General features: G+C 40.2%; 1 protein-coding gene across 1 annotated transcript in view; it reads right to left on the bottom strand.

Moving 5' to 3' along the window:
• Positions 1-5309: 5309 nt before the first annotated feature.
• Positions 5310-14741, bottom strand: part of Cerk (Ceramide kinase) — a 51746-nt gene continuing 42314 nt past the window's right edge. Inside the window, 1 exon segment of the mRNA XM_045744834.2 lies at positions 5310-14283. Coding sequence (XP_045600790.1) covers positions 14184-14283 — 100 coding nt within the window. The 3' untranslated portion in view covers positions 5310-14183.

Here is a 14741-nt window from a genome sequence, read left to right as displayed (position 1 = left end):
TTCTCCTCCCTCTCTCTCTCTCCTCCCTCTCTCTCTCTCCTCCCTCTCTCTCTCTCCCCCCTCTCTCTCTCTCCCCCCTCTCTCTCTCTCCCCCCTCTCTCTCTCTCCCCCCTCTCTCTCTCTTCCCCCTCTCTCTCTCTCCCCCCTCTCTCTCTCTCTCCCCCCTCTCTCTCTCTCTCCCCCCTCTCTCTCTCTCTCCCCCCTCTCTCTCTCTCTCCCCTCCCCTCTCTCTCCCCCCTCCCCTCTCTCTCCCCCCCCCCCCTCTCTCTCCCCCCCCCCTCTCTCTCTCTCTCCCCTCTCTCTCCTCTCTCTCTCCCCCCCTCTCTCCCCTCTCTCTCTCTCCCCCCTCTCTCCCCTCTCTCTCTCTCCCCTCTCTCTCCCCTCTCTCCCCTCCTCTCTCCCCTCCTCTCTCCCCTCTCTCCCCCCTCTCTCCCCTCTCTCTCTCTCCCCTCTCTCTCCTCTCTCTCTCCTCTCTCTCTCTCCCCTCTCTCCCCTCTCTCTCTCTTCTTTCCAATTGGCTACACAGAACTCGTGTCATCTTGAGGGTCTATGTTGATTGGTTACATTTATGACATACTAGTGATGATATAATGCCAGTTATTACAACAACAACATTATATATTAGTTATTACAAATGGTAGAATTTACAATATTATAGCAGTATTACAGTTGAGTAGTATTACAACCTTGTTGAAACTGGTGCTTCAGTCTGTTATTCCTCCTCCAGTGGACCAACTGCATCGCCCCACACAAAGCATGGTTGCTGCCAATGGGACTTCCATACCTACCCAGCAATAGTGTGGTCAGCCTCGGCTTTGCTGACCTGGTCACTTCAGTTGGAAGTTCCGTGTTGCTGAAGTTAATACTGTATGGCCATACTGGGTGCAGCTTCCTACACCATCTCTTGGTAAATCTGACATGAACTGGGCCTTCAGGGAGTAAGTAAAGATCAATGGCTACTTGCCAGCCTTGTCTAATACCTCTTCTGACCTGCAGAACCTTTGAATGAATTTGAGGGTATCACCAAGCCACAGCTGCCAAATGCCAAAGTTAAGGCCACTGTCACCCATCATATTTGCACCTCGGGTCTGCCTGTCTTCCTATGAGTGACCATGCTACCTGCTACCAGAACTCTTCCAGGTGGCTAAGGAAGAATTTGACAAGCTGCTGTGTTGTACGACACTGGTAGTGCCTGGTCATATCCACTGCAAACAACTCGAGGAGAATGATGTCCCTGTGGGGGACTACAGATTCATGAATGTTAACAGGAGGATAGGCTTTCTGATGACCAATCCATGAAGTGTTTCAATGTATGCTCTGCATTATGAAGGCCAAATGCATTCAAATAGATTCAAAGATGCCAAAAAGTGTTGTATTTGCAGTTTTGGAGATGTCTGCTGGCACCACTGGGATTTGGTGAAATGGTCACACCAAATCTATTTTCAAGAATGTTGTTACGCTATGCAGTGTGTCAGAGAAGTCCTGAATGTGTGGGGTTGGATAACAGTCTGGCAGTGTATTAAGGTAATACTTATAGTAACAATGAGAACCATTGTACATATATATGTACGATGGACCACGGTTAGCAGTCCCTGTGGTGTAGTGGCGAGACACTAGCCTGGTGTTTCGCGAGCGCTTTGCTCTGGGTTCGTGTCCTGGACGGGGAGGATTTACTGTGCGTCAATTGTTAACTATAGCCTGTGTTTACCTGACAGTAAAATGGGTAGCTTGTTAAATGAATTGACAGGTCGTATTTCAGTGAACATAGGATTAAGGACTTGCCCGAAATGCTACGCGTGCTAGTGGCTGTACAAGAATGTAACAACTCGTGTGTGTATTTATTTATATGCTGTATAATATTATTATATATATATTATAATGTCACCCCAGAAGTGACTCGAACCCGGGGCCTCGTAGCCTGGTGGATAGCGCGCAGGACTCGTAATTCTGTGGCGCGGGTTCGATTCCCGCACGAGGCAGAAACAAATGGGCAAAGTTTCTTTCACCCTGAATGCCCCTGTTACCTAGCAGTAAATAGCTACCTGGGAGTTAGTCAGCTGTCACGGGCTGCTTCCTGGGGGTGGAGGCCTGGTCGAGGACCGGGCCGCGGGGACACTAAAGCCCCGAAATCATCTCAAGATAATCTCTCAAGATTACCTGAAAACCCATACTGCCAGAAGCAATGCATCTGATGTACAGGATCCCTTAACCACTCGACCAACACGACCGGACAAAAGAAGATGATAGCCGAGGCTACCATCATAGTGTGAAGTGATGATTTGATTTGTAGACATTTGATTCACCTAGTACACCAGTTAAGAAAACTCGTTAAAGTTAACACTTTCGCTCACCCCGCGCGCCACCCCTCGACAGGGCGATATGGGCCCCAGCGTGTCACGGAAGCGCGCGTTAATTCCGAAAAGTGTATACTCTCTTCAACTTTGTCACCTCAATTCTCCTTCTACGAGAATAAATTTGGTATCATTGTGTTCGCAATAAAATTCTCTACAGCACTAAATGCATATAAACTCCAAAAGCCCGGCTAATTACCCGCAGCAAACAGAGAAAGTGCGAACGAGTTACCCGGGAGCGCGCAAACGGGATAAAATGTTTTCACTATTTTCACTCTGGTCACCTCAATTTTTGTCCTAGGTCTTTCATTTTGGTCTCAATGGGTTCGTAATAAAATTCTCTAGAGGAACATTAGCATATAAAAAAAAACACCTGGTCACGCTCCAACCGCCGACGAGTTGAAGACGGGCCACGCGTTAGCCGTGAGTGAGCGCTCAGAGGCCTTCCTACTACACTCCCAATTCCCACCCTTTTCAAGCCTTTCTTTCGCAATTTTCTTCCTGGAAGGGCCTTGTTCATGATTACTATCCATCGTGGAGTAAGCGTAGATAGTTTCTAAAGCCGCAGTAAGAAATATAGCCACGGAAAATAGCCGAAATGTTCACACGTTTGAGATGCGAGGGGAGACGACATTGGTCACAACAGTGGAGCAAAGACAATGGGCCCACGGCGTGTGCCAAGCCGCCTGAGGGCCACGAGGCTCAACAAAGGAAATGGGAAGACATCGGCGCACATTTTAAAACCAGTCCCCAAAAAATCGGATACAAACCTGATTTTTGGCGAATTTTTAAAGTGGATGACGCAATGCTGCGTCATCCCCGGCATTACCGCCAGTAAACGGATGACGCAATGCTGCGTCATCCCCGAGCGAAAGTGTTAATTGTACCTGTACCTACTCGTGTGGCTGTTCGATGCGGCCCGATCAGAGACTGGGCTATAGGGACATTGATCTTCAAAACCTCCACCAGGTAGTCAACAGGTAATCCAACGAATGCAACTAGGGATGTATGACTATATAATAGCATACTCGCCTAGTTGTACTGTATTTGCAGAGCTCATTGGGTTGTTTCTGTAACCTATTTGCATTAGAATGCAACATAATACTGTACTGTGTAGGCCATCATCACTTCTCTCTTCACTCTCCAACACATAAGTATGGGCCTAGCCAGCATAGGAAGGAAAGCTCAAGATCGAGATGACTGGGCAAGGTTGACTTCTTGCATGGAGCTGGTATTATAATGAGTGAGAAATGTTTTAATGTCTTTATTTTTATTTGTTTCGTTTTCTAAGCAAATATATGTAATCCTTGCATATTCTTGTTTATAATTTGACCAATGAAAATAATTAAGAGATTAATGTTTCATTGTGTATTGCATTTATTAAAGGTATTAATATTTGCCTATTCAGTGTGTACATTTTAATTATTACCTCCTATTATCAGTATAAATTTCATATGACCCTGTTATAAGGCACTCTACAGTGAGTGATTTTGCTTGTGTGCCACCACAGTAAGGCAGTCAAGGGGATCGGAAGGCACCTTCGAGAGGGGCTAACAAGAGCCCCCCCCTTTTGGCACGATGGAGACAAGGCTCAAAAGAAAGTTGATTATGCAGAAAATGGTAGGGGCCAGTGGCACTACCCTGAACTACACCTGCAGAAATCTTCCACAGCACTTTGGCTCTACCCAACCACTTGGATGGGACAGTAGAGTGATGGTCTTGCTTCATGCAGGTTGGAGTTCAATCCCCGACTGTCCAAGTGGTTGGGCACCATTCCTTTACCCTGTCCCATCCAAAATCCTTATCCTGACCCCTGTCAAGTGCTATTTAGTTGTAATGGCTTGGCACTCTCCCTTCCCCCCTACATGACAAGGCTGTGCCCAGGGATGTGATGTTCCAGTAGTTGGATATAAAAGATTATCATGTATAAACAGTGCCAAAGATGTGAATAAGAGTTGGTTGGCAGAGGGGGAAGGGTGGGGGCAAGGGGTGGGTGGGTTGTAGACTCTGGACCTGGTCACCTACTATATGACCCTTGGGGATTATGAAGACTGACACTGGCATATGATGTCTTCCCATTCATATGTCTCATATCACAGTTCAACAAATGGGAGCATTCAATATTAAAAGCTATTTACATTTACTATCCCTAGGGATAGTAAATGCAGGCCACCAGAGACCCAACAGGGTATCTACTACTACTCAATCCTCACTTGATCCTAACCCAGATCAATTGATTCAACCAGGCCACATTAAACTTTCAACTTTACCCCTATTCCCTACCAAAGTAACACAAAGTATGTTGCCTGAACCATCCCCTTCCCCTCAGAATCTGCACCTTCCTCGGTAGACTTAACTCCCAGAAGAATGAAAACTATACGAATCTCCAGCCACAGCACACACACGTGAGGCCTCTATTGGCTTTGCTTTTTGTCTAATTCTTCACCTTAGGGCAGAAGAGTTGCTTCATAAACCCTCTCCCTCTTACGGTCGTGCATATCTTTGCTGAATGTCCTGACTTCCAGGACGAGCGTGTGTCTTGTTTTCCGACCGTCTCCCGCGGTTGCTTGTCCCTCGATAGAATTCTTGGCGACTCGGATACTTTTGATATCGTTCGCCTTGTGCGTTTTTGTTCTCGTATTGGCATCCTTGGTGATATTTAGCGCCCTCTGGTTATCCCGCACATTTGATGGCGTTGCATAGCCTTCCTGGTTTGGTGCCTTCTATTGATAATTACTTCATAAGCCCTCAACTGTTCTTGGGATAATCAAAGCACTCAAGTTCCTTTGTCACATCAAGGAACTGGCCAAAAGGTTTTTTTTTTGCATATGAAAATATACCATACATAATAATCAACCATATCTGACCCAACCTTCCTCCTTTAGATAACAGTACATTGACCTAGTAGATAAGTGAGCAAGTCTTGGCAACTAAAGGATGAACAGAAAACTGACCAAAGCATGTAAAAAAATATTTATTCATATTACTCTGCATGTCACAACTCGGGCAATGTCTAAATATCAAATACATATTTTGTGAAACAATTCACTTTGAAGAAAATTGCAGACCTGTTAAATAACATTTTTGGGTCCCTGGGTTCATCATGAATTACAGTACATTCATTAAGAACATGAGAACAAATAGATTCCTGGGATATTAAAATGCTGTTCCTTTCCCCACTATAATATATGTATAAAAATATACTAAAGAGTCGCTTAACCCTTGGACAGCGGGCTATATAATAGTCAGTCTTACAGATGTGAAAAAAAATTTCATTATATTAATTTTATGAAAAATGTAGTACCTTGATAAAAAGTTAATATTTACCATTTTACTAAGTGGAGGCACTGAAAGGTTGCACAGTGGTTGTGGTCTGGCATCTACCAACACAATGTTAACTTTACTGACAGGTTTGCGTGACACGGAGTCATGTGTTTGCCTCCGATGTTTCATTGCTTGTTTATCAGTTCTCTCTATTCACAATAGTATGTGTTGAATAACTTGATAAATCACATAACACATAATAATGCCTTCTGTTGATGTTTACTATATTTTATTACAACCATGGAGTAAAACCCATATAAGTGTTGGGTTCTTGGTGATGACAGTTTGACTAGGTGACTGTATAGATTGAAACAGTCCCACATGGGTGACAGTATAGATTGAAACAAAGGCATAAGCCAGCAATATGCCACCCACAGATGATGGCAGGCTCCTGTGCACGTAACGGATGATAATGGTTCAACTGGCGATTGGTTTACCTGGTGTACCAGGTAAACTACTGGAGTTGTGAAAACCATATGAACATCACTGGTATACATATGTAATTATGACAATTTTATACAATAATGATGACAGCATTTCCCTAGTAACATATGACGATAACAGCATTCACATAGCAACGTTACCATGAAACTACAGCAGGATTTTTCCATAGGTCAAAGTACACTCCATTACATCGACAGAGGTATTATATCCTTATTTGCATCATAGTGTAAAACCCAGACAATAATTGTATAAATGATGACTATAGCCATATTACCCAGTGAATCAATATATGATGATGATAACCTCTGTTTAAGGGTTATTAATGATTTAATGAATACATGAAAAATTTGCTTCCAAACTTTGTGGATGTCCAACTATGATGATTAAGGTCTACTAAAGATTTTGTCAAAGGTTTGGCAATTTTCAACTGCATAAATCTATGCAAACAACCTTTCAAGGTAGCGGGCTATTCTATGGTGCAGGTGCATGGTAGAAGTCTAATCATTTTCCTTTGCCTTTTAACTTATGACTGACCCAGAGATCCTTAGTTTAGATTACAGGGATTTCCTCTTCCTATTTGAACTTCTTGACTGTCCCCAGTTAACACCTGCCACCCCTATTATTAACTCCCTTTATTTAAAGTGGTTACACTAGTTTCACAATATTTTGCTGCACTTTTTTTGCAATGCAGACGACTGCAACTTTTTAGTAAATTGTCCAAACACTTCTTGCCAAACAATGCCAATTTATCTCCAACTTGCCAAAATAAATATAATGTTCAAGAAACCTAATACCCACGCACACCGTGCATGATCTGGGTCTCCGTGGACAGACTGCAGCAATTTTGTAAATTTATTACATGGGAATAAAAATATAAAATTGCACTTAAGGCTAAATTAAAATTACATAAATTCACTAACCATGGACAAAAATAGATAAAAAGCTATCAATATGTTTTAACTGGAATCTACTGTATTACGTAGATAAAATACGTGGACATTCGACATATTTTACTAAATACTACAAGAAATGTCAAAATTTACGACTTAAATCATAGCCATCAAACTTATTTAATTTCAATACTAATCTTTGTATACAGTAATATAAAAATACAATGAGCATCATTTTACCTAAAATATTTATTGAAGTATTTCTAATTAGGATGCCCATTACAGTAGTTTCCTGTTGTCACTGGACAGAAAGCCTGTTAGGCTTATTGAGGTCACCCTAAACCAACAACTGTACTGAACTTTCACAGGATTCAACCAACAACAGTTATTTGACTCCTGATTAGCCATTTACTGCTAGATGAACAGAGGCATCAGGTGAAAGGAAACATGCCTAACCATCTGTCATGCTGCAGGAATCAAACCGTACCCTCAGTTGTGAGCTGATAACATAGATCACTGTGCTACTAATCATAATTCTGTATTATGATTTAAATCCTGTTTATTTAATCAACAGGTTTAAATAACAGCCTTTTAAATAAATAAATAACAATAAATAAAATCAATACATATGAATCACGTTTACTATCAGGTTAGGTTCCTGAAATTTGTGACACTAAATGAAACTACCGTACGTTAAGTGAAACTGTAAACTTCTGGCTTAGTTTCTAATGATATTGTTAGAGTACAGTATTTTCAATAAACAAAAAGTTTATTTATAGTATAAATACAGTATAGCATTCATGGACAATATTTAAGTTACCACACTTACAGTATTTTGTTTTGTACAAGTACCATATGTTTTCCATACTGTATTCTCTATCCTACATCGGAAACCTAAGAAAACAAAACAGGACTGTTTTTCCGTCTGATGCCATTGGTTTAAATTGATTTTTTGTTTACCTTGTAAAACGAAATGGCTATCTAGGGCGACGTTAAACGAGGTTCAACTGTACTTCAAAACATTTCCGACCAACAGTAAATACAACAAATTTATACTCGGGGAATGCCACATTACAACATCAGACAAAATAACTATGTTTACTAACCTTCACACTGGACTGCGCTAGCCGAGAAAACTCGGTCAGTGGGAAACTGCGCTGGCTGAGAACACGCCTTTTTAATGTTTTGTACCCATTCAAAATGCGCGTGCAGTAGGTTGTGTATGAAATGAACTCTTGGTACCTCCAATGAGGTGCAACCATCTTGGAAAAAAATCCTAGAATGTCCTAAGGCTGTTGGCTAGCCCAGTTTCAAGTGAGCAACTATGAGTGGTGGACGTGCCTCTGGCTTCCAAACACGTGTCCGATGCGGTGTTGAAAGATCACCCTGTCTGTGAAATTCAGACCTTATTGTTTGAAGAACATAAGTGTCATGATATTGATGAAGCTAGGCACAATAAGGACCTAACACAAGGGTCGGATGCTAGTGATACAGCGAGCTTTACATGGGTGGCACTCAGCTACTATTGGATATCTCCAATTTTTATAGATGATTCTCTTCCAGAATGGCCGAATCTCTTCCAGAATACCTTATAAAGCAATCTTTTCAAGACTACCTTACACTTCACAAGCTTGGCTACATACCACCTACAGGCACTAAAGCAAAGGGTGAACGCGAGTGCATTATTTGCAAGCACACAGAACGAAGAAACGGGAAGCGAAAATTTGTTTGTACCTGGTGCATCAAGAGCGAAGTCGCACTGTGTACCATGGGCTGCTTCGTTGATTATCACTCCCTGCCGAAGTACTGAGTGTGTAATACAGTGCGTGACTGTATAGTGTGTGAAACTGTACTTATTGTAATTTTAGTGAATTTTGAACAAGTAATATTGTAACAAACATTTGTGGACACATTACTGGCATTTATCGCAGTTCCATGCAACATTATGAACATTCTACTGTATAAATATGGTAAAGGACACAAATGTGCTTCATATACGATAAAAAAAAACACAAACACATTGATAATACATAGAACAAATGATTGAAAATATATTTGTGGCAACTCGTGGTGCTTGAATGGCCCGCGTCTGGGAGCTTCACACACGGGCGACAAGCCAATGATGATGTCACACGCCCCCTTCTCCACAGCCAAAGTAAGTGGATTTTTTTTTTTTTTTTTATGTGTGTGTTCAGGTTCAGGGATTTATCATTTTACAAAGATAAAAAACAAAAAACAAATTGCGAACACTTGATTTTCGGCGCACAGGGAAAATGTCCCAATGAACGAAGCGCATCACAGTGGTTAAGAAGATATCGTTGTGCTTATCTACGTTCTTTATAAATCAACTTGGAGATGCACACAGAAATCACATTAATGTGATGTGTCTGAGAAAATCATGATACTGTACATAAATTGATGTATAATTTTTTTTTTTTATTGATACATCAAGTTGATGCGATTTCTTTGTGTATTTGAAGAGAAGCGTAGAAGGTAGAGTTCCTAGACTACAAACCAGAGTGCATTGGAGCAATGTGTGAAATCCTAGGCTTCAGTGCAAGTCTCAGGAACCCTAGAGGATTCAAACGAATCCCAGGTTGCGTTGCTTTTGACCATGTAGTGGTCTAAGTACCCAGAGAATAAGTTAGAATCCTCCTCATGGCTCCTAGTGATTTTCTCAGTTTAGAAATCTAACAAACCACCTTAATCAAAATGAACAAAGATTAGAGATATACACTATCAGAGTCTACCTGCCTCCACTACACGATATATTTCCTGCAAATTATTAAATTATAATCACAGCCTAGATCCCTCAAAACACATTATAAGGAATTACTACACACTACACAAGGAATTTGTCATGGAAACTTTTATCCACCATGTGCTCTACTAAAGACGCTACAAAAACAAACTTTATATAGGAATTTCTCCATTACAACACGATCATCTTCAGTGATATCCCTCTTCCCTCTCGTGTTCTGTACTTGCATGGCCATGAAACACACCAATATACATCTCTAACTGTATTGCAAAAAATCAGTTATACCACACCCACTGCATAATATAACATTAAACATACCTGCTTCTGTTCTGGGAGTTGTTCTACTCCCCAAGCCTGGTCCAAGGCCAGGCTTGACTTGTGAGAGCTTGGTCCACCAGGCTGTTGCTTGGAGCAGCCCGCATACATATCACAGCCTGGGTTGGTCTGGCACCTTTTTTTTTTTTTAGGAAATAATCTAGTTTTCTTTTGAAGATGTCCACAGTTGTTTTGGCAATATTTCTTATAGTTGCTGGGAGGACGTTGAACAACCACGGACCTCTGATGTTTATACAGTGTTTTGATTGTGCCTATGGCACCCCAGCTCTTCACTGGCTCTATTCTGCATTTTCTTCCATATCATTCACCCCAGTACATTGTTATTTTACTGTATAGATTTGGGACCTGGCCCTCCAGTATTTTCCATGTGTATATTGTTGGTATCTCTCTCATCTCCTTTTTAGTGAGTACATTTGGAGAGCTTTGAGACGATCCCAATAATCTAGGTGCTTTATTGCGTCTATGCGTGCCGTGTATGTTCTCTGTAGTCCCTCTTATTTTGAAAATGTACTTTGAACATGTACTAGCACAAATTACATGTACATTTCCTCTTATTTTAGTTAAAAACAAGTAAAAAGCAATCTAATTAGATTAAAATTGTTTATCTTGAAATTTCTGAATGAGTAAAAAGTAATTCTTCATTCTTGCTAGAATTTTAGATTTCATTATAATAATCCCCAATGTTGGAGACAGGAAGCCTGTACTTAGAGTTATTGAGGTCATCTTAAGTCAACTAGTGACTTTCCCCAGGATGTGACCCTCAACAATTGCCTTACTCCCAGGTACCTATTTACTCCTAGGTGAACAGAGGCATCAGGTGAAAAATGGATCAACTGTTTGTCATTTGAAGAAATTAACCAGAATGGCTACACAGATCTAAAAGTTTTAAAATACCTTCTGGTAAAATATATCATGAGATGCAAAATTCTGTAGGATTTTTTTTGTTTCATAAAAGCTCTACCCACACTTTTCACTTAATTTGGATGCAAAGTGTAATGTCCACTCCAAGAACACTACACAAATTAATGTCAACTTTTCTTTGCCCCCACATCATTTTTTGTTCTACTTCTTGTTATTCACGATCTTAACTCACTCATTTGCACACTTCACTAGTCTTTCATTCACAAATTCATTCAATTTTAACACACTTTCTGCTGTAACAGTGTACAGTATCTGTAAATGCTGCACAAAGCATTATGTATGCATGACACCATACACACACACACATCTACCATGCTACTAAATGGCTTCTGGACCTTAAAAACAAGAGCTATGAATATGCTGGAGGCATCAAATATGCCAAAACTAGTTATACTTCAAAACAAAACTGATAGAAGGAAATAAGGCAATATAATCACCATACAAAATCATCCAGTAATCAACATGGTCAACAAGGAGAAATTTTTGAAACCTGAAACTTCAAGAACAAGAGGCCGTAGATCCAAAGAAAACAAAGGTGCCAATAAATTTCGAAAGTTCTCGTTTGCGAACAGATGGAATAATTCAAATAAGCGGGTGGTGGAAGCCAAAAATATTGGAAGCTTCGAAACGTCATGCGACAAATTATAGGGAAGACGGAACACCATGAAAATGGCTCTCGCCCTGTAACTACTGTACACTTTAGTTACACCACCACTTTCATTTCAAAATATTTGTACACCATTATAATCTTTTAATTACTCCAAATTATACAATTAACCAAGATAGTGTAAACAATTCAATATATAAATTTACATCACAAATCATTATACAATGGAACCTTGGTTCTCATATGTCCCTGTTCTCGTAAATTTCTATGATTCGATTCGGTAGTGGTAGTTTGTTTATACAAGTACGGGTCCACCTCGAGCGTGGCGCTTCAGTTTACCAGCGTCTCCTGCCTAGCGATGATCGCGCTAGGATTCTTTGTGAAGAATTTCATTGCTTTTGTGCTGTTTTGGTTTCTGAACATAAAAGTTATTATTATACAGTATATCATGCCATGGGGTCCAAGAAAGTCAGTGGTAATGTTCAACTTAAGAAAATAGTTGAGGATGATAAGAGGAAAAACAAGAGATCATTCATAGTGAGAATGTGATGTCTTACTAAAGACAAGTGTTAAAATATAGGGAAAAAACAAGTGTCTATAGACAAGATTCTTAGTAAGACATGCAAGCAGTGAGCCACAACCTGGTCCTAGTGGTATGCCTGCAAAACATAAGAGTACCTCACAAATGTCATTACTGCTGTTATAATGGAAGGGGACTCTCCTTCTAAACACTAACACACCACCACCTCCCCCCCCCCCCCCTTCCCTCCTCACTGTCTTCTATATGCCAACAAGAGTCCTCCATAAAGGTAAGGTACATAAGAGTGTTATTCTGTACAAAATGTATTTTTAGTTAATATTTTTGGGGTGTGTAGAACGGGTTAACACTTTGGCGTACCCCGCGCGCCACCCCTCAACTGTGCGATATGGGACCCAGGGTGTCACGGGAGCGCGCGTAAATTCTGAAAAGTGTATACTCTCTTCAACTTTGTCACCTTAATTCTCGTCCTACGAGATTAAATTTTGTATCATTGTGTTCGCAATAGAATTCTCTACAGCACTAAATGCATATAAACTCCAAAAGCCCGGCTAATTACCCGCAGCATACAGAGAAAGTGCGAACGAGTTACCCAGGAGCGCGCAAACGCGATAAAATGTTTTCACTATTTTCACTCTGGTCACCTCAATTTTCGTCCTAGGTCTTTCATTTTGGTCTCAATGGGTTCGCAATTGAATTCTCTAGAGGAACATTAGCATATAAAATAAAAAAACCTGGTCACGCTCCAACCGCCAACAAGTTGAAGACGGGCCATGCGTTAGCCACAAGTGAGCGCTCAGACGCCTTCCAGCTACACTGCCAATTTCCGCCCTTTTCAAGCCTTTCTTTTGCAATTTTCTTCCTGGAAGGGCCTTGTTCATGATCACTATCCATCGTGGAGTAAGCGTAGATAGTTTCTAAAGCCGCAGTAAGAAATATAGCCACGGAAAATAGCCGAAATGTACACACATTTGAGATGCGAGGGGAGGCAACATTGGTTACAACAGTGGAGTGAAAACAATGGGTCCACGGCGTGTGCCAAGCCGCCTGAGGGCCACGAGGCTCAACAAAGAAAATGGTAAGACATCGGCGCGCATTTTAAAACCAGTCCCCAAAAAATCGGATAAAAACCTGATTTTTGGCGATTATTTAAAGTGGATGACGCAATGCTGCGTCATCCCCGGTATTACCGACAGTAAACGGATGACGCAATGCTGCGTCATGCCCGGGCGAAAGTGTTAACTAAAAAATACATCATTTCTTACGGGAAAATTAGTTTCGGTTTCATACTGTCTCTATGAACGGATTAACTATGAAAACAAAGGTACCACTGTATAACAAATCATCAGATCATACATCACAAATCACATCGTATAATACAGTACCTTACTCCAGTACTTTATTCGAAAATACTGTAACTAAAATTCTAATCCCACATCACAATGTTTAAAATATGCAATACCCATCATTCATAAAACAAATATTTGTTAAAAGTCATACCTACTTCAGATATAATTATTAAAAATACAAGATAATTTATAAAAAAATATGTCTGGCATACTAGTCTTGAAAATATTCACAAGCCTCTGAGCATTAGCACAGGAATACTAATGTTAAAAATTTTGCTAACTGCTATGCCATAGTAAAACAAACTTTGAAATCCTGTGTAATTGGAATCATAGTCCCTATATTATGACTACTGGAATGTTAGTAATAGTAGTAGTCACCACAATTCATTAGCGGATATATATATACCTATATATTTCAATTAAATATTAAAGGGAAATGAGCATCATCAAACTGCACTAGACAATTAAGAATGTAAAATTATCAGTGAAAACGCTACTAGTTCACACTTCTAAAACCTGTATGTAAACTTTTATATAGGTTGAAGATTTGCCTTCCACAGTTACTATAAAAAATTTAACAAGCATAATAAAATACTCTAATTACAAATGTAATCCTATGCACACAGTTGTTGATTAGTGAAGTTATATCTCCCTAATTTCATTTATAAGGAAGCACTCTTAGCATTTCCCACAGGTTTTGAGAAATCTTCAGTCCTGGCCTCAACACCACGGCTGAATAACTGTAGACGCTGACAATGCACTCTGTAGTAATAAAAAAAATATTATTGCATGAACAAATGTTGCTTCTTTATATGTACTTTATTATCTACTTCCATTTATGCAGTACAGTATACACACTTAATATATACATTTAATTCTTTAATTAAATTAATTAAAGAATATATAATTAAAGATACATATGCGCAAGTTGTAAAAGAGAGAGAGACGACCAAGGAAGTGTATTTGGAAGTCAAAACCAGAAATGACCAAACAGAAATTAGACAACCAATTAGGAAAGAACTGGTTACCAACAGTAAATTAGTACAGAACACTGCAGATACAAACAAGAACATAATAATTTTTGGGTGTTTAGAAAAGTAAATATATAGGGTGAACAGAGCAGCAGAAGAGATAAAAATCATTAAGAAAATAGTAGGTCTAGGGTAAGGCCTCAATTGTCTCAAGTTTGAGGCCTCATTAACACTTACAACCATTTTAAA

The sequence above is a fragment of the Procambarus clarkii genome, chromosome 8, assembly GCF_040958095.1.
Source record: "Procambarus clarkii isolate CNS0578487 chromosome 8, FALCON_Pclarkii_2.0, whole genome shotgun sequence".
Taxonomy (NCBI): domain Eukaryota; kingdom Metazoa; phylum Arthropoda; class Malacostraca; order Decapoda; family Cambaridae; genus Procambarus; species Procambarus clarkii.
The sequence above is the reverse complement of the archived record's forward strand: the minus strand, read 5'-3'. Positions and strand labels throughout refer to the sequence as shown.